Below are 20,619 nucleotides of genomic sequence, written 5' to 3'. Positions count from 1 at the left end.
TTTCTAGGGGCTCAGAGAGCAAACGTGCTGATCTGCTGGGATGAACACCTTCTCAGGGGCGTCCAAGCAGGGCTAGAGACCACCGCCCTAAGTGCTACTTCCAGGGTCCCTCACCTCTGGAAACATCTGGGGCTGACAGAGCCCCCAAAGCTACTATAATGATATCTTTTGAACTAAAAAGACCCATCAGCTTGACACTTGGCCTGAACTTTGAATAGAGCGCTGGAAAGCAGGAGGTCGCCCAGAAAAGCCAGGATGTACGGCGGTAACAGCCCATCTTCCAAACTGGGGCAGTATCATGGTTGTTGCCAGGGAACAAGTTCAGTGACCACATAAGAAAAAATTTTTTAAAGTATATTCTGTATGAGATGGAAAAACTTATCTTTCACTGTTTACAGATGTGAGGGGCAATTTGGCAAAAGTCTTCTGATTCTAAAACTACACTGACAGCAGATGAGGCAATATGTTACCAATTCAACAGAAGTAACAGAAAGATTTTTGCACAGTTCTTGCAACATTTCTGTAAATTTGAAATTATAACAAAATAAAATGTTATGAGTATTATTTTAAAAAACCCAACAACTTCTGATGCTTAAGTGCTAGATAACCTGGGACATTTAACCACCATAATCAAGACACTGTGAAATAGGCGTCAGATCTGACAGTCCAGGGAGCCTTGGCAGGCATCTCCGCAGAGGAAAGCCCTTTGTCTATCTCCAATATTAACAGTCTTATGCATTATCTGTCAAAACTCTGCTACTTGAGGTAGTCAGTTTAACCCTTTCATCTCCTTATGAGAAAGGAGGATTCCTTGGAGGTAAGTACTGCTGCCCCTCTAACCTGTTCTCTCTGAGCTCTACTGAAGAATCACCAGGACTAAGGCAAGTAGCTCGGCCTTTTCTAAGTAAAGCAGCTGAATAATTTATAAGGGTTGCATAGGGCCCATTAGAAGTGCCAGAGCAGTAATAACTGGCTTAGGACTTCGCTTACTCAGGGCTAAAGTTTAATTTGTCCATAAATGCCCTGCTCATAAACCCATCCCACAGGTCTGACCTGCTCTCTCTCTCCTCCCCAGTCACATGTCCTAGCCATGCTCTCAGCTTAGGTGTGTTCCTATTGGGGCCAAGAAACAAATCCAAACTCTAAAACAACAACTAAAATCTCATATCCACATTACTACATTTCCTAAAAAGGGCCACCATCATGCCCTTCTTAAGCTTTGCTTTTGGTCCTCCCAGAAGAAAGGTGGCATCTGGTTGATTCCTAGCCAACAAGAGAGCACAGGCAGATGAGATGAATGCACGGAAGACTGGAAAAGCAGAAGAGGTAAGACCTTCAGTACATTCAATGTCAAGTTGCACAACACATCCTAAATGACAGCACATAGGATAAGATCAAGAAAATATGCTCTGCTCTTTATTTAGGAAGTTAACTTTCCTAGGCCTCAGTTTTCTCATCTATGAAATGGGGATTGTAATGGTATCCACCTAACAGCTGTGGTAAGGATTAAATGAGTTACTTCACAGCGTATAATGCTCACTAAGGTTATTACTATGATTAGAGATTCAAATCTCGAGAGAAACCTAATCCGATCCCCTCACTCTCTGAAAAAGTCCAAGGCCCAGAGAGGTTATGTGACTTTGAGGGGCAGTTTTAAGCCTTAGTCCAGTTCTCTGGACAGGTACCCCGTTTGGTACTCTGTTTTCCATTTTAGGGCTGCTGTGGCTCTAGCACTCATTCTCCATGGTAATAGTGCTGTTATTTTGTTTTCAGAATTTCCAAATAAGCTAATAAGTGTTAGCCCAGAACCAGCGTGCATCCATTCGCTCATCCAAGAACCGTCCAGTGAATGCTGACTCCGGATTAGGTGCTGTTCTAGGCACTAGTACAGGGATTCTGCAGTCACAAGACAAGGTCCCTGCCTTCAAGCATCTTACACTCTGGTGATACAAAGAGTCACAAAAACATACAAATAAGTAAACTAGAAAATTTCAGACAGTGGCAAAGTAGACAAAATTAAAAGGTGACATGTGAGAACCATGGCAGAAGTTAGAGTTGGGAGGGTGCAAGTCTCTTAAAAGAGGTCATTCATGACAGTTTCTTTGCAGTTTAATCTCTAAGGAGATAGCATTGTAACACCAGTTTCAGCATATGCATACATGAATATGCATGACTGTGTGTGATAAGAAGGAATCATACAAAGTGGCACAAAGCCCTAAAAATTTCACTCTTGGGCAATCACCTCAGAAATAAACATACCACCCATTAATGACTTTATCAAAATAGACCTTTTCTGGACACGCTGGTACAGATGCGTGGGTTAAGGCAAAAGGACACCAGAGTAATGGAAGTGGGGATCACGTGGCTCTCTTTCAGGTGAAGTTCATTTTTCTGGCCTCGGGAGGTTGGATTCTTAGTTCCTTGGCATCTGCGTGATGTGCCACGAAATTCCTGCCCCAAGAACCAGTTCAGGGGATCAAAGAGCTATTCTTACTGTCTCAGTTCAGGCCAATGGAGGGAGGGAATGGCGGTAGAGGCAGGCCACTCACCCCTCCATTCAGCACCCTCCTCCACAACGGGGCCATTGAGCGGGCGCCACAATCAGGGGCTGAGAAGAAAAGGCCGAAGGAAAGCATACAGAGTACCCGCGCACAGACACGTCATTCATCACCAGGCAAGTGCCAATATCTGGGAACAGCCATCTCAATTTCTGCAAATCCTCCAACCTGCAACAGCTGCTGGTGACTCTGGAGGGCAGCGCTGCTGCTGACGGTGCCAATCCCCAGCCCTGTCCAGGAGCCAAGTCCACATTACTTAGGTTAGAGACATGCTGGCTGCAGAGAACGGTGACAATGGACTTCACAGCTTATAAAGCAGCTTACAAAGGGCTCCCGTGTATTTCAAAAAGCACTTCAGAGAGCTGGTGAGAGAAGCTATCTGCACAAACGCATTCAAGCAGTTTATTCCTAACCCACTTAGTTCAAGGTCTCTGTCAGAACCCATGGACAGAGTGGAGGAAGGTGCAGGGAACTGCAAGGGGGCTGGATGGCTCGGCAGCTGGGGGAGCTCAGGGAGTCAACCCCATCCCTTCTCCTCTGGAGCCCCAGTAGGCTCGGAAGTGATGGGCAGCAAGCAGTCCTTCACCTGATAACAGATGTCATGAAAGAGTCTGTGGGATTCCTTGGGTCTTTAGTGAGCTGTTTGTCTCAACTGTTTCCACCAGCGTCCTCATGTAGCATTTACAAATGAGACTCTGAACACTCTGAGTACCATCTAGATGCCTGCCACCATACAACCCCAAGGAACCTTCATCTGCCCCGTACTTTCACTGTGACGCCAGCCACTGGAACTCATGCTTTGCTTATTACTGCAAACACTCCAGGGACCCGCTCATCTCCTCCATGCCATCTATACTTGCCTTGTTAGACTCACTTTCTGGTTTTTTTTTTTTTTTTTTTTTTGGCAGTACGCAGGCCTCTCACTGTTGTGGCCTCTCCCGTTGCGGAGCACAGGCTCCGGATGCGCAGGCTCAGCGGCCATGGCTCACGCGCCCAGCCGCTCCGCGGCATGTGGGATCTTCCCGGCCCAGGGCACGAACCCGTGTCCCCTGCATCGGCAGGTGGACTCTCAAACACTGCGCCACCAGGGAAGCCCCCTAGACTCAGTTTCTGGAGAACAATTTTGCCAGGTAACAGGAACAGAGATCAAAAGAAACTAGAGAAGGAAAAACATAGGGAAAAACATAAATAAACACATAAACACTGAGGCTCCTGTGTTTGGAGGCCAGAGCTCATGGAAGCCACTAAAGGACACGTCTAACAGAGTACACCAGACATGAAACACAAACCACCGTCATGGAAGAAAAGAAATACAGAGGTAGGTAACAATTCTTCATGAAGTTTGTCATGCCCATTGACCTTTCAAACTTTTAAACTTCTTTTGAGAAGCTGATGGGCAAGACAGAATGGATAAAGAATTGCTACCTACCTCTGTATTTATTACCTAGAATGCACATCTATTTTCCAGTGTGACTTCCCTGGATTTTTCATGATGTGTTTTAAAAGCCAGAATTCACCAAGAGGAAGGGTCCCTGTGACAGACCTCAGAGAACCAACATTTGTTACCACAAAGAAAGAGCACAATGATGTGAATGCACAGCCATCTACCATAGCTTTACTTCCGGCCCTCAATCTGCTGCCAGGAACCAGCCAAACCCTTGAGGCAGAGCTGGGCACGCCTCAGCCTAGGAGGCTCCATTCCCAGGTCCACAATCCATGACTGGCTTGGTTCTTATGATCTAGGCGGTGGAGTTTCCATGTGGCAAGAGGAAGAGTTCCCTGAAGAGAACTTAACTACTGGCATTTATTTAAGTATGTGCTGTATTGTGGTGTAATCTAAATGTTTCTTGTCAAAAAGAAGCTCCTTGAAGGCATATACTATCTCCCTCTCTTTCCCCTTGTAGCGCCAAGCAATAACAGGTGTTAAAAAATAACCTCTGATTATTCAACTATAGAAGAGAGGGGTGTGAGCCTGAAGAGAAGCGAAAACAAGTATCTGTTACCACGTCTCCCCACCCACCAAACTGTGGGGAAGAAATTCCCTCCTCTCTAGGCAAAGTAGACTGCTCACCAGGCGCATCACGTGAAAGGGAAAGAGGCCCCTCCGTGCACTAGGCCTCTTTTGATATGAAGGGTTGGTCTGTCATCAGCACATCCTAATCAGCAGTACTCACAAATAAGGCTAAACTTAGGGAATTTTTAAATTCTTTTCCATCAAACAGTGAGAATCAAGAGTAAAAAAGAAATAGTTTGTTGAAGAAGAGACTAAAATACCTCAGGGGCCTAGAGGAGTTATTTCTGCAGTCCCTGCACATACGACATCATTCATGAAGAAGGCAGTGGTACAAATATAGCATAAATGTCGTCTGCTCTAGCTTGTAATTTAAAATGCAAATGCTAATGAGCAAACTGGTATATCAGTAGAGTTAATAACCGCATGCCTAGCACAGGGGCTGCATCCAAAACACACACAGAGAAGAGACAGACACCATGTTCCAATTTAAAAATAAAAACACCCAAATTAACCCTAGAAAAATCACTAGCAGATGTACAAGCTCAGGAAGAGGAGGCACACCAGGGCAGGGAAATGGGAACTTCTCCACCCGCCATAGACTAACTAACTAGTCCATTTAAATATCTTCCTACATATAGTGAAGGTAAGCATGGGAGTTACTAGGGTTTATTCAGGACTGCTAATTGTAAAGCGTGAGTATAATAAGGAAAACTACAGGGAATCCAAAAAGCTTAGACAGAAAGTTTCTCCAAAGCCCATTTAGAAGCCTGCCAGTCAACTTTGCAGGGAGCTGTATGTCCAGAAATCAAAGGCCGCTGAATAGAGACGTAGATTCTCATTTATTTTATCATAAGCAAAGGAGGGTTTAAAAAAAACCTGAAAACAGGCTTCCCTGGTGGCGCAGTGGTTAAGAATCCGCCTGCCAATGCAGGGGACACGGGTTTGAGTCCTGGTCCGGGAAGACCCCACATGCCGTGGAGCAACTAAGCCCGTGCACCACAACTACTGAGCCTGTGCTCTAGAGCCCACGAGCCACAACTACTGAAGCCCACGCACCTAGAGCCCGTGCTCCGCAACAAGAGAAGCCACCGCAATGAGAAGCCCATGCACCTCAACGAAGAGTAGCCCTGGCTCACCGCAACTAGAGAAAGCCCATGTACAGCCATTGAAGACCCAAAGCAGCCAATAAATAAATTAATTAATGAAATAAGTAAATCTATTTAAAAAAAAGAAAAAAACAACAACCCTGAAAACATACAAGGCCTGGATTAAGTGGGTAATTTAAATAAATGGGAAAAAGCTCTAATGATGAAAAACCATGACTGAGAATGCGGTTGTCTCAGATGCCTTCCAAATATGAAAGGAACTTTTGTGAATTGTTCTTGCTCCTACAAGGTCTGTGCTTGGCAGCCCTACATCAGAATCTGGGACCGATCCCATGGCACTGAGACCGAGCACAGCTCCTTGGGCTTCCTCGGAGCCCATCATGATGTGACCAGTGGTCCTATCCAGTTGCTTAAGTGGAAACCCGTGGTGCCCCCTCAGGGGCGACAGGAGAGGATGCTTGGGCTAGCTGCCCATACTGGACACCACGTGTTCTAATGCCCATGTCAGTGCTGTTATATAAAGGGCCAGGAAGAGACTCTGGCAAATCCATCCCATTAGTTTGGGGAAGCCTCAGGAAAACTCTCTGAAAGGAACCCAAGGTGTGAAAAGACCCGGGGCTTGGGGGCAAAGACACTTTTCAATGATGAAGAACCTTTTTGCTTTTTAAAATCCAGTCATGGGCTTCCCTGGTGGTGCAGTGGTTAAGAATCTGCCTGCCAATGCAGGGGACATGGGTTCAAGCCCCGGTCCAGGAAGATCCCACATGCCGGGGGGCAACTAAGCCCGTGGGCCACAACCACTGGGCCTGCGCTCTAGAGCTCCCAAGCCACAACTACTGAGCCTGCGAGCCACAACTATTGAAGCCTGTGTGCCTAGAGCCCATGCTCTGCAATAAGAGGAGCCACCACAACGAAGAGCAGCCCCCGCCCACAGCAACTAGAGAAAGCCCACGCGCAGCAACGAAGACCCATCGCAGCCAAAAATAAATAAATAAATCTATTAAAAATATATAAAAAATAAAATCCAGTCATATCTGTTTGAAAGGGGAATGTGAAAGGTGGTTCCCATAGCAACCAAGATTAAGTCTTATGGGCACAGTGCACACTGTTCACCCCAGGGCTGCCCATTACCAGATTTCTAAGCATTTCCCTTTAATTTCAAATTACCACACCATTTACATTCCCTCTCCTGCATCCAGGACACGCAATTTCCTACTCTTAGGCTGGCCAAATAGACACCCCCTCAGGGTGGGGAAGTGGTGAGCAGCCCAGTCGTGGATGCTACTGCTTGCCACCATTACTACTAAATGGCTGGTGGAAAATGCCAATAGGCTGACAAGATGGCATTGAAATATTCACACTGAAATTTATTTTTCTGGGGACGCCACAAGAATCGGATTAGAACCGCATCAGGGCACAACCAGAGACAGGTGCTGGTATTGGAAAGACTCCAGCAAAGAACAGCCATCAGAGCTCTGTAAGCTTTCCATTCCTTCCCCCCATGCCCACCAGGTGGAAGGCAGCCTAAATAATCTTTAACAGACTCAGAAAGAACCTTAGAGTAGGAGGGGAGGAGAAGGAATGGCAAAAGGAACCCTTGGGGAAAAACTCTCAGGTCTGACCCTCTTGTACCACTCTACTGGCTCTCACAAGCGCTGCAGAGAACAGGCCTGATACCTCTGCAGGATATTTTCCCCCTATCTCATTGATATCAAAACTCCAGAGCAGCAAGAGTAAAAGGCAGAAGTCAGAGGACTTAGGAGGCAAGGGTTCTTTTCACTTACCTTTGACCTATCCACCCAGAGGCAATCAATGGGCCTATCCAGAACTGAGGATAAATCAGCATCTTTCTTTCCTTGGCACGGGAAACCCAACTGAGATGGTGAGGGCAGAACATCCCAATTGGGAGGCTGTGCCACCCCTCAGACTGACTCCGCAGAAGGTAGGGCCACCACTAGGACTCTCTCCCCCTCAGTTGCTGGAGCCTCTGGACTGACTGGCTGGGAACTGCCATATGGGCCTTGCTGCTTCCCTCACCTCTGGGTCCCAGCATCACACCAAGATAAGCAGGCCAGTCTAAGGGAAATAATTAACTAGGAAGCGGGAGAGCAAGAAGGCATCTTTAAGTGTTCTAGCTCCAAGGTCTGTGGCTGCCGTTAAACCATGCTGAACAAATCGTATTTTTATTGATGTCTTTATTACTCTGTCTCAATCAAAAAAAAATTAAAATGACTACTGAAAAAAATTGAATCCTTGCCTCTTTTACCCTGAGACACTCGACTGTGTCCTGTACATCTCCTTTGATGCCTCTACTGGTCCTTGGGTACCGGCCTTCCTAGGTCTCTTACCACCCAGGTCACTGCCTTCTGATCCTTCTGCAGTTTGCTGATGTCCTCCCTAAAAGCGTGGTCCTCAGATGGAACATCACACTCCAGGCCTGAACTGACGCGGCTGAGCCAGCACTTGGCTCTATCCCTCTCTGGATACTGTACTTCCGGGTTATGGATCAGGATTGCCTTAGCCTTTTTGACAGTATCACAGAAGAATAATTTTATAAAAGGCTAGGAATTGCTTCTCCTCCCCTTACACTTCTTACAAATATATTTTTTCTTCATGTCTATATATCCTGTACTTCAGTACATACAAGTACTTTGCTTGAAGGCTAGCACCATCTTTTACACATTTCAATATTCCTAGCAAAGTGCCCAGTGGATATAAAAAATTATTAAATAGCCATGTGATTGAGTGACCCACAAACATGACGAGGCTCATTCTGGGGATGATTCACAATCTAAAGATGGAAGATAATCAGGCTGTAATAGTAGGCTTGCACTTCCATCCACGTGACCATGGGTGATGGTCTGCCTGCAGAGACGGGGAGCTAAGGGCAGAGCGCTGAATGTTCCACAGCGGGAGACCCAAGAAGGAGATTTACACGACCAGACAAAAGCAGAGGGAAAAACGATTGATGAGTCCATCCATTTCTTTACGCGACTCTCCCTGAGAGCTAATGATACAGGCAAAGCTGTTTGGCCTAAATGAATCGCACCCAGCTTTTGCCAAAAGAAAATGTTCCAGATCTTCCTGGATGCTCAAATACCACCTCCCTTGGGAAGTCTTTTCCATTCCTCAATTGACTGTTCTTTCCTCTGCATTCTCATGGTATGTTGCCTATACTTTTCATAGCTCCATTTTATTTTTCCCTGTTAAAGTTTTTCGTGTGGCTGTCTCAACTATTAGACTAAAAGACATTCAAGAAAGCAGAAATTATCTGATTAATTTAAGCATCATCCACAAGCTATCAGAGACTGTGTTTCTTTTAGTGGGTTTATAAAAATCTTGGCCTCATTAAAAAAGTCTCCCCAAACTTGCTTATTGTGCTAATATTTCCTGACAAGTGACCCTAGAGGACTTTCTGACACAAATGTAATTCGTATAATTCACAATGATACCTTTAAAAGTGAACAACTAGAGCAGCCCTAGAAAAGTTTCATGTCAAGCTGCCCATTTCCAGTAATGGGACCCAACTGGAAGCAAGTAGGAGGCAGAGACAGAACCAAATGGGCAAGTCCCAAGAGAAAGAATACTCCACTTTACAAATATCCATTAAGTTGCAATTCAATTAAAGTAACTGAAAAGAATTCATAAGTATCAGCAGACCCTGTAACTACTTAATTAAGGATAGAAGCCCAGCAAACACAACTACAACAACAGCCTGATTCATTACACCTCTGTGATAGCAGAATGGGATTTCTCACTTAAACATACATTGGTGTTGTGTTAATTTGGTTAGGCACTGGTAATCAATGGGGATCCACCATTCCTGGGGCCAGGAGATGAGGACGATATTCCTGTTCACCTTCCCTCTCCTCTCATTAAAGTTCTTGGTCTACTGAAACAGGCAGTTGATATTCCTATTAGGATTGGCTGGAGAAGAGACATTACAGAGACAGAAGGAAATGAGGTACTTTGTTCAAAGGCATTCAGGGTGGAAGGACACACAGCCAACCCCTTAGCTCATCATGCACATTCCCGCCACCATTTATCAAACCCCAGACATCTAGGACCTCTCCTTATTGCCTCCCTTGTCATAAGGCAGCTTCAAGAGGGGACTTGTAATCAAAGAGAAAAAAAAATTGAAAAATGCCAAAGGGCAGGCAAAGAAAAGTCTCATTTTCTGGTCTTGTTTCATATGACTAGGTAACTGGTTAATTATAAGTCACCTGCTGTGATCCACATGGAAACCCCCTGCCAGGTGGCTGCTGCATTCTTGGTGGTTTGTACAGTGAGTTCCACCCCAGGTGACAGACATCCACTCCCCACCATGCCAAACCTGCCTCGGTCCACAATTCCTCGCACTTATTGCTGTCCCACCGTTAAGAACAAACACAGAAATGTAAATGGGGTAGGCTCAGTGAGTTAGAAGACTCCAAATGTCTGACACAAGACTCCTTAGATTACTTTACACCGAAACCTCAAATTATTACCCTCTTCTCATTCAGGCATTTGGTTTACAGGCACTAATTTGATACCTGCTATGCTTAGCCAACAGGACAACTTCCTGAACTGCGCCCTCAGCATGACCCAAGTAGCCCAGAGCTAAGAAAGTAATGCAAAATAGGGCAACATAATATAAAGGTCACAGCAATAAGGCACACGCTCCAGGCCCACCGGTGCTGTGGAATAAAAACGTGAATCGTGGGCAAAGCAATCTGCAAATACGTGCCTCCGTATCCCTTTAGACGAGATACTAAGTAAAAGGTGACACACAGGACAAGTGAAAATGAACTAAAAACAAAGACTGAAGGTAAACTGCTTTTGTTCTAAGAGGAGGAAATGTATGGAGCTCACTAAATGCTAGATGAGGAAAAAGGGTGCTTTTAAACAAGTGTTGGGGGCCTGAGGAATGTTGACCTTTCTGTTAACTCCGGACAAGAACTTCCTGTGACTGCCTCTGAGACTGAAATAAGTGCACATAGGAGGAGGCCACAGCAGCAGGCGGGGGGACCTTGAACCGTCTCAGTTCTGAGGCGGTAAGGTCACCTGCTCACCGGCTGAACCTAAGCCAGGTGCTCAGAGGACTGAAGGGCAAGAGCTCTCAGGAGGCGCTGGCCTGTTAGCTACAGCTGACTTTGCCCAGCCCCACCTGCTATCCCATCTGACCAAGCAATCATTCCACATGCAGGGGTGCAGGAACCATGACGGAGAGGCCAGCTGGCTTGGGCCAAATGCCACTCCCTATCAAGCTGCGGGGCCGTCTGCCCAAAAAAGGCCACGTAAAAACGGAAAGTGTCCACCCCACCTTGAAATCCAGAGGGCTCTCCAAAAGGCTGGGAGTGATGATCCCAGCACATATGGGATTGCTGAACAATTCTCTTGACTTTCCCCTTGAGAATCACAACCCTAACGTCATTTCCAGCAGATGTCAATTTTACAGGGTGCAGGGCACATTCCACAGAGAGCTGCCAAGCCGTGCCATGAGGACCACCTTCCAGGTGAGCAGCTGCACGGGGTAAGCATCGTGTCTGTCTACGCTGACGTTCAGCTTTGTGGTTGGTCCCGGATGACCGAGGGACCCTTCTCTCTAGGATCCTCCAGCCATGTTCTCCATCGCATTCATTCTGTCTCCGCAGGGTCACTGCCCTAGCAAACATTTACTTGTATCCTTTCTGAGTTCCTGTTCAGACTAGTGCCTCTCAAGTTCCTGATATCTTCTCACTTCATCTCTTTTATATCCTCATTAGCCAAGGAGACTTTGTTGAGTTTTACAGTCTATAACTGGCACTATGAAGACAATAGGTATACTGAATAGCTTTTCTAAGTATCCATACCACGTTCTGCACCAATCCTAAGAATTCGTTATAAAAGTACTCAAGATGCTGACATCTTCAGAATGTTCCCTTGACCCTTTAGCATTCACTTTTCTGTACTCCTTTTTCCATTCTATTAGACTGCTGTGAAGAGCAGTCTATTTTAAATTGTTCCTTATTGCCCACATTTACTCCCCAATCGTACTGACAAAGATCATCTGTGACTTACCAATTAATCAATAGTATAAAATCACTCCCTAGTTCTTAACTACTTGATCTTTTAAGGTAAAACCCGACACTGCTGACTCCTTGGAATTCTCCCCTCCCTTGGCTTCCAGAAGACTGCTCTCTGAGGATTCACCATCTAATCCCCTGACCACCAACGATCTGTTCCAAGAACCTACTCTTAGTGTCGCCCTTGCTGGTGGACATCAAAATCTGCCCAATAACTCAAGCCTTGGACCTGTTTACTTTCTTTCCCATACTCAATGTCATCCCCCATCCTTGACCAAAAAACCTCAGTCATTCCTTGAATTAGGAAGTCTTCCTCTTAAATACTCTTCCAATCTCTCCTCTCCTCCATCACCAGATTTCGGGCCTCTATCCCTCTTGCTTCTTAACCACTCTCCCAGCCTCCAGCCTCACGTATACCAATGTATCTACCAAAATAAACTTTCTTAACACAAGTGTGAGCATGACACACGCTCTGATACCTTGAGCGCCTCTGAGGGTCCACAGTATATTCCACAGAAGACTAGCTTCCATCTGTGTTTCCAGCCTTACCCTACTCTTGACTCTTCATACCCCACCAATACCAAAGGATTCATGGTTTCCTGGACACATCAGAATGCATCATACCTCTACATCTTTGTATACCTGCTGGTACCTCTATCTAGAATATTCCTCTCTTCCTCCCCTCCCGTCCTGTCCTTACAACATTGCAAACTCCTATTTGTCCTTTAAAACACAGCTCAGATACACAATCCCTGATCTCCACCTAACCAACCATTCTCTTCTCTGGGCTACTTCTGTGCATTGTAAATAATTCTATTTTCTCACCTAACACCCAACACTACAGTTTGTTCATGTATCTGTCTTCCCTCTAGCGCTTAAGACCTAGGACTGTGTCTTACCAGGATGCAGAGTTCCTTGCTCCAGACTCAAAGAGGAAAGCCAGTAGCTTTTCTTTTAGTGAGCATTTTGCTTAGTCAGGAGGAGGCTAGGACAGCTCCTAGCTCCTTCTCTTGATTTACTTGAATTAATGGGGAGGTCAAAGTCTCTGTGGTAGAGCCACAGGTACGTGCACACATACTGCACAACTGTGCCATTCTGTACAGAGTTAAGGAAAGCTTTCGTTATGAATTCACTAAGTCTTTGTGAGAAGAACAGGAAGGAAACATTTATTGATGATCTACTTTATGGCAGGCTTGCTCTAAACCTCTATACATCCTGAGCGGCAAGAAACTTTCTCCAGTTAACTGATGTGTAAACTAACGTTTGAAGTGAGTCAAAAAAACAAAACAAAACCCAAAAAAAACAAACCTCCCTAAAGTCCCCTGCTTGTACAGAGCAGAGCCATGATGCAAACCGAGGCTGGCTTTCTTTTCCAACTTTTCAATGTCCTGTATCCCTGCCAGGTTTCTAAAGAAATCAGAAGATGCACAATACAACTGCATAGAGTACGGCAGGAGAAAAATGGAAAAGCTTATGTTTCTACCAGGAATTTGCTTCTGTAATCTATCTTCCACAGTGTAAGTTAACTCAAGCAATGCCTTTTGAATTGCTAAGCTTAGAATAATGCCAAGTACACAGAGGAACCAGCTGATGCCGAGTTGAGTGATCAGGCTGCATGTGTTTCAGCAAGGTACCACCAGAAGGGTTCTGCAGGAAAACTCCAGGCAAGACAGGTTTAAAGCTCTGAGCCGGCTCCATTCAGGTGGTTTTAAGTTTGGAAGCCAGAACCTCAATGTTTTCTTTCCCCTATAGATCTGCAGCCAGGTTTCCAGGAAAGAATAATACTGTTTCTCTTTCACACCTCTGGGATAAAGCTCTGCCAGAAGGATGCTTTGCAGGCAGAGAGCAAAGAATGAGTTGAATATATACCTCAAACCCTGTAACAAGAATTCACTGCTAAGAAACTCCTCTGCTACAGAAATCTTAAGAAAAAGGGCACAAATGGCTCCATGAAAGGACTCACACACACTGCCACTCTGCCCCTCAGTTTACTTACAACTCATATTCGCAGACACGAGAGCACAGCCCTTCGGCGAGGTATGGACTTCTTGCGGCCTTTCTTCTCTAGAGCTGCCCCTGAGCTGCAGAAAGCCTGCAGAGCTGGGCAGTGATCAGTAACCTCTTAAGAGAGCTCAGGAGCCTCACGGAGCAGTGAGGGCCAGGCAGCAACAGTGAGCTTCACGGCTTTCTGCTAGGTGAGTGACTAATCACACTTAACAATCCATTTAGTTGGGGCCTGAGGGAGACCCTTATGGGGAAGAAACCATCAGTGCCTTCGAGGAGAGCAAGGCTGAGGCAATCTGGCAGGGGATGGCAAACATGGCCCCCAGTTCTCTTCCCCCATGGCAAATTCTACCCCAGGATTCAATAGAAGTAGTGCTAAGGCAACAGGCTGGCCTCAGAGGAGGTGGCGTGCAGTGGGTAAACACAATGGAATACAATCTTTGGGAATGTATATCGGGGTGGGGTGACCTTCTCCCTCAAAGACCACAACTGCGAAGTACTGCTGGAAATAAATAACTTTCTTGTCTGCCGGCAGGGAAGAAATGAAACGGTCTGCTCCTTGAATGCACACACGTAAATTTCTCAAAGAGCACAGTTCACACACAGACTTGCTGGCTTGTGAAATGTTACTAGATAAGACAGGATAAGAAAGATGGACAGTCAGTTAGCAAAGTAAAGGAGGAAGGCTTGCCCTGGCATGGCACCCTTAGTGCAAGAGGGAAATACCAGGGACGCAGGGGCTTGTGAAGGTAATGTCACATCTGGGGTTTCATAAAGGATTTGGAAAGAATACAAGAGCACAAGTGGCACTGCCTGTGGAGCTACAAGGGCAGAGTGTCTCGGCGCCTCTGTGGCCTTGCCCGTGACTAACACAGCAGGGCGGTCCATCCCAAATGGGCAACACCAACCGTGAGCACTCCATCATTAATGTTTTCCTACGTCTGGAATTCCCTTCATTCAGGCTGTGTTAGCCTCCCTTCACTACGGGCTGTCTTGTTAGCTGTCCTGCACTCCTACGTCCTGTGGTTGGCGGGAATGAGAAGCAGGACAGGACCAGTGCTGGGTCTGCAGTAACAGCAGGATCAAACCTAGGAACTCTGTGTTCACATCTCAATTAGAGGCTGAAGCACCTATATGGGCTCCAAGTCCTGTAGAAAGGAGGGCACGTGACCTCCAGGGATGACTTCCGAGCTCCAAGAAGAATTTTCAGAACAACACATAACACAGAAGACTTACCTGCAAGCAAGAAGGTGATAAGGCAAGTTTCCTTTGGCAAATACAGCTTGAGACGAGACCCACTGAACACATACTCCACCACGGCTTCAGAACGACCTGCCCGCTGAAGGAAGGGCAGAAACTGCTTTGCTTTTTGGGTGTCCTGGGGGAGAAAAGAAGAATCGTTAGAAAAGTAATGGAATCTAGGTAAATGTTTCTTTCTCTCTGGTCTAGGGCAAAAAGTCTGGCAGACCACAGGAAGCTGGGCGAAAAACCCTAGAATATCAGACATTTCTGAAACCAGGACAAAAACAAGATACCGATGTGACTTTCTTAGGAGAAATATAGTTAATCAAAAGCTTCCAGAACATTCTCACTCTCTTCTCCTCTCTGTTCAATTACTAAAGTGGATATAAAAGTTAGGACGGGGCTTCCCTCGTTGCGCAGTGGTTGAGAGTCCGCCTGCCGATGCAGGGGACACGGGTTCATGCCCCGGTCCAGGAAGATCCCACATGCCGCGGAGCGGCTGGGCCTGTAAGCCATGGCCGCTGAGCCTGCGCGTCCGAAGCCTGTGCTCCGCAACGGGAGAGGCCACAACAACAGTGAGAGGCTCGCGTACCGCAAAAAAAAAAAAAAAAAAAAAAAGGTTAGGACTGTGGCCTGAAATGAGAATTTCACTCCTCTGGAATAGGAAAAAGAGCTCTTCTTCCTTCTACATAAAATCGAGGGGAGAAGACCAATACTCACCTTCTTTGGAGATTCATCTAACCTTTAATTTTCATTTAAAAACCCCCAAAACAAACGAACAAAAAAACCCTGTGACACCCGGATCCTGATACAGCCCCTAAAGCCCTTTCCCAGGAAACCCAAAACAGTTCGTCTTCAAACTTTAATAGGCTATGTTTTCCTAACAAGGAGGAGAGCGCAGCTTTCTTTGGGCACCGATACCGCAAGCCCTGCTCCCCACGCTTTTGAGGGATAAGCCAGGACCTGGGGCACACTGCTCCTGTTCCCAGCCTGGGAAATCTGCAACTGCAGGATGTGAACCACAGGGACCAGTAAATACTGCATCACGTCAGCGCAAAGAATTACAGAAACAATAAAAACACATGAAACTGCACAGGGCTTTTTAAACTTTTTTCACACATCAACACAAACTGCATGCATTCCACCCTCAAGAGTGCCAAATCGTGGACCTTCTGAACCTCAGAGCTCTTAGCTTTGGAGGAGCTAAGAGCCACCAAGTCCTTTCAGTCTCTCAAGCTAATTAAACAGATGACAGAGTAAGCAAGCATCGAAGTATCACACGGCATGTGCTGGGGGACTAGTCACTGGATGAATTCAGGAGGTTTTCAGCGCAGCCAGCCCACTGGCAAACTCCCTCTGAGGACAGCAAGCTCTGCACACTTTCCTGACTCGGATGACATAAGCCGTCTGCACTCGCCAAGCTCTTCCTTCCTAACTCTGAGCGGCAGAGCTATTGCACCTAAATTCATGCACATCAGACAATGAAAATTTAACAAGCCATCAAGTATTTGAGCATCTTTACAGCAGCCAAAGGGGCTCCTCTAATTCAGAAGCAGTGAGGTAGGCTGGGATGAAAACAATATTTATAGTAATGAGATTCATCCTTCCCTTCAAACAGATTCCCAGAGAAAAGGAGAGGCAGTCATCAATTCTCAGTGTTTCTAAGGGCACATTGGTAAAAGGTAAGGTAACAATGAGCTTTAGTGGGTTGGAAACTCCCCCAATGAACACTTAAACAAATACGCATTCTACTATCCACACACAGTGGGAAAATGCCTTTCTAGCAGTTGGCTGAAGTCCAGAACAGCCAAGCAAGACAAATGCTCCATGGGAAAGAAGGCACTACTACCTGATTAAAATGCTCTTGCCATACTAGAATAAATCTGGGACATGATTCCTGAGCTGAGCCAATAAGTCAACAATTATCAAATTGATTATCACAAATCATTAGGCAACTTAAGGTCTCTAAAGAGAAGGCCTTCCCTCAAGACTGCAGTAATCTATATTTTTCAGAAATAGACATTTGCTCATCACTGTCTCCTGGACATATTTACCTGAGAAAAAGATGCTTACAGGAATAAAACAGCACACGCACAGGTACACCTTTAATGCAGCAGATTCTATTTTGCTAAATGATTACTTAGTTTATCAAGAGACATACTTACTCAGAGAATCAAGGAGAAACGAAGGGGCCCTACTATTAGCTATGTAAGACACATAGACAGAGAGACAGACAGATAGATAAAAATGAACCAATGGATGTTCCTCACTCCTAAGTCTCAACCTACAACTTAGTCCTATTCCAGAAATACGCAGGAGGACAGCAAAGAGAATGTGACATGCCATCGATTATGACAAAGATTAGAAGTGAAAGCCAACTGTGACAATCGAAGGCATGAAAGCAAATTTTAAAAGCCCACCACAATTGGCCATGTCTCTTTCCAGAGGCAAAACTGTAAGATAAGACATGGAGCTCCCCATCCTCTTGAGGCAAATGCTCCAAAGGCCTGGAGCAGGTGATATGCCCGTGGACCACCTGTTAAAGGAAAAGATGGAAATCTTGTCCAAGGTGGTAGAGTTTTAGAAATAAAAAATTCTTATAAAGCCAATTAAATTGAATAATCACCAAAAGATATCAACTCTTTCAAATCTCAGTCACAGGCAGGCAATGGTGTCTGTCTTTCCTTGTCATCTCAAGCTGTTCCTTTGCTTGGCAAATTCCTTTTCAATCCAAAAATTCTTGAAACCTTTAATATTTGTTTCAGTGGCTCAAAAGAAAAGACTGGCAAGGCAGATTGACAAGTTCCCTCAGGTGATGTAGCTGTAAGTCATTGTCTGCTAATTTAGCTATGGAATTTTTTTTTTTTTAAGGAATTTTGATCATTAGAAAATGGACTAAATGCTATGGCTAAATGACTTGCCTTCCAAAGAGCCTGTGAAAGTATAGCAACGTGCTAGATTCCAATACTCATTTCTAAGGTTACAGCTATAGGTAAATAAGAGAAAGCATGACTATGAGAACCAGTATAAGAGTCCAGTTTAGGCCCTACTGAGGGGTTGAGGATGCCAGGCGGATCTCAGGGCAGCCAAGTGATCAAGTTCAAAGCATGTCATTAACACGACATTTAAATTTTTCTTCCAATAATGCAAAGCAGGACCTTCTAAGACTTAGTGAAGTGACAGAATTCCTTATAACTCCAAACATATTTTTAAAAATAAAGATTAAAGGCCTCAAATTTAAAGAGATAACAACATTGAGACTTAGGATGCTCACTTCAAGGTAAGACTATTAAATATCAAATGTTTCTGCTTGGAAGTCTAGTTGCAAAGTCCCTCATCCTCAGGTTTTCTGTGCTGTGGCTGGTTTACATGAGGTCTGGGCATCTATCTGCCATAGTTGCCATAGCTGAGTTACACAGTCTCAAGGCTTTGAGAATCCAGGTAGATAAATTAGCTATAGTTTTGTTTTCTGTACTAACATTCCCCTCCACTGGTGTAAATAATCAAGAAGTAACTGCAGTGCTGAGCAGATAAGTGTTCTTTGTTGCACTGGCACTTTTCACATTACCTGTGCTCCAAAACAAACCAAACGTGAGTATTTTCCTGTACTCCTAGAAAAGCTAATTTAAGGTTGTATTAGCTACATTTAACCTGCTATTGTGGACGGCATCTCTTTAAGGAATGTTTCTGCCTCCTCAATGCACCTTGAAATTGAGAAAGTAATGATGTAACAAACATGCCTGGGGTGACTTCATTTCAAAGAATGTGAATATCTATCCTTCAAACTTACAGGAGCAGGGTTTTGAAGGACGCTGAAGAAAAGCAGGATGATCCTTAGGGAGTGGAAAAGGTTATAAAGACACCTTAATCATACACTCCTACTCTGCCCTCACTTTTGGATGGTCAGGCTAAATTTCTTGTAAATGTGGGTGCATGTGTCAATGCCTATAAAAAAAAAAATCCCTACAGCAGTGAGACTGCAACTTACCTCTACAAAGTACCCTCCTGTGTAAGCAAACCCACGTTTGAAATAACTGAATACAATGAATTACCAAGTTTGGGAGAGTGGGAAAGTTGTGAATGGGAGTGGGGTGGGAAAGAGAACAAGGAAAGCAGAATCCTTATATGGCAGGCACAGGACAGAGGTCCACAAGAACACTACTTACACAGCTAGGTCCCCTGCATCCTTGAAGAGCAGAACTTACATAAATCAAAGTTCTCTGAATTCTGGAACTGGGATTTCGGCTGTCCGTTTACACTAGATGTTAGCAAAGTGAATTCTATGATTTTTCCATTGAAAATAGCCATACAGTAGGCATTAACGTGGTTAGGACTGGTGAGAGGCAAACCTCATGGCACACAGAACAGCACAGGGAAATGGGAATCAGTAAAGTTATTAGTTAACAATTAACCACTCAGGATTATCATGTGCAAGTCTCAAATGGGAACTGTTAATAATGAAGCTCACTAATTAGTTCCCATCATCACAATCACTCTTTGATTAACATCATAGGAAAAAGAACTAAAACCAAATACATGCAGAGCTTATAATGGTACCATGGGGGTATTCAACTCCACAAGCACTTGAGAAACTGAACTCGAAAGAGGCCCATCAAACGTGATGAAGCTTCCTGCAGGTATAGTTGCGGCCTGAACTGCCCACTCCAGCAAACCAGGAGCGTTTCTCCCCTAAAAGAGCTGACAATCCTGTATCTATAGGACTGACCTGAGGCTCAAGGACTCCAGAGCACAATGCTGTTTGGGTCCAACCAATCTTAATATTGAAGCAGCAAAGCCTATGTGTACAAGAGGACAGATGCAGAGAGAAAAAGAGAACATGGAAATCAGAACTTACGGCTAAGGATACTGAAGCAAACACACTCTGTTATTTTAAGCTGTATTGTGGTAATTCATCATCATAGGTATCTATCTTGTCAGGGCTCTCCAGACCAGGTGAATTACCTCTGCAACTATGTGGAAGACAAATCACAACTACATCCCTGACCAGAAAGGCAAAAAAGTCATCCATCACCGCACACTGTTCCTCCTTCCCAACCACAGGGCTCTACTGGCCCCATGTGATATTCCAATTCACACAATGAGTTTATGATTCTCTTTGAGGAACGAGCTGCATAGCAAGATAATCTCTTGACATAAATGGGGCCCTGAGAGGAGATACTTGGGAATAGGCCCAGCTCCAACATTACCACAAAGCACTTAAACATTTGAAGCTCCCCTTCCCTGGCTGGTTATCAATGTTTTGTGGTGAAGTGTCTGTAAACGGGACTGGTAGAGGGTGTAAACATCAGTGAGGTGCAAGTTTAACAGGAATGAAGTGAACACAAGAGAGAACCCTAGAGAAAACCACTCTGGGAAAAAAAAATTATAAAGAAACAAACCATGAGAAAAAACAGGTGCTGAAGCTGGCCATCAATAATCTTTCATCAAGTGTCGTCTATGGTTTAGTTTCTCACAGTGTTTAGTTAGCTGGCACAGCACCTCACTCAGGCTCCAACACGTCAGAAAGTAGGAGAAATCAGGTTTCAGGCTCCGGGCTCCATTCCTGGGAGCATGAAGCAAGAGGACATTTGCAGGAGTCCTAGGCTGGAAGAAAGCCCTAAACTTGGGAGGCTGCATTCTAATCGGGAGAA

The 20,619-nt window shown here is 45.1% G+C and overlaps 1 protein-coding gene across 2 annotated transcripts in view; it reads right to left on the bottom strand.

Annotated features, from left to right (window-relative positions):
- SND1 (staphylococcal nuclease and tudor domain containing 1) overlaps positions 1–20,619 on the bottom strand; it is a 417,911-nt gene that overhangs the window by 133,008 nt on the left and 264,284 nt on the right. For both annotated transcript variants that reach the window (XM_073809898.1, XM_033863201.2), the window contains exon 15: positions 14,963–15,104. In XM_073809898.1, coding sequence (XP_073665999.1) covers positions 14,963–15,104 — 142 coding nt within the window. The remainder of the gene's footprint in view (positions 1–14,962; positions 15,105–20,619) is intronic.

Source organism: Tursiops truncatus, chromosome 9 (assembly GCF_011762595.2).
Source record: "Tursiops truncatus isolate mTurTru1 chromosome 9, mTurTru1.mat.Y, whole genome shotgun sequence".
In the NCBI taxonomy this organism is placed as follows: Eukaryota; Metazoa; Chordata; class Mammalia; order Artiodactyla; family Delphinidae; genus Tursiops; species Tursiops truncatus.
Note: the sequence above shows the minus strand (reverse complement) of the source record. Positions and strands in the feature narration are given on the sequence as shown.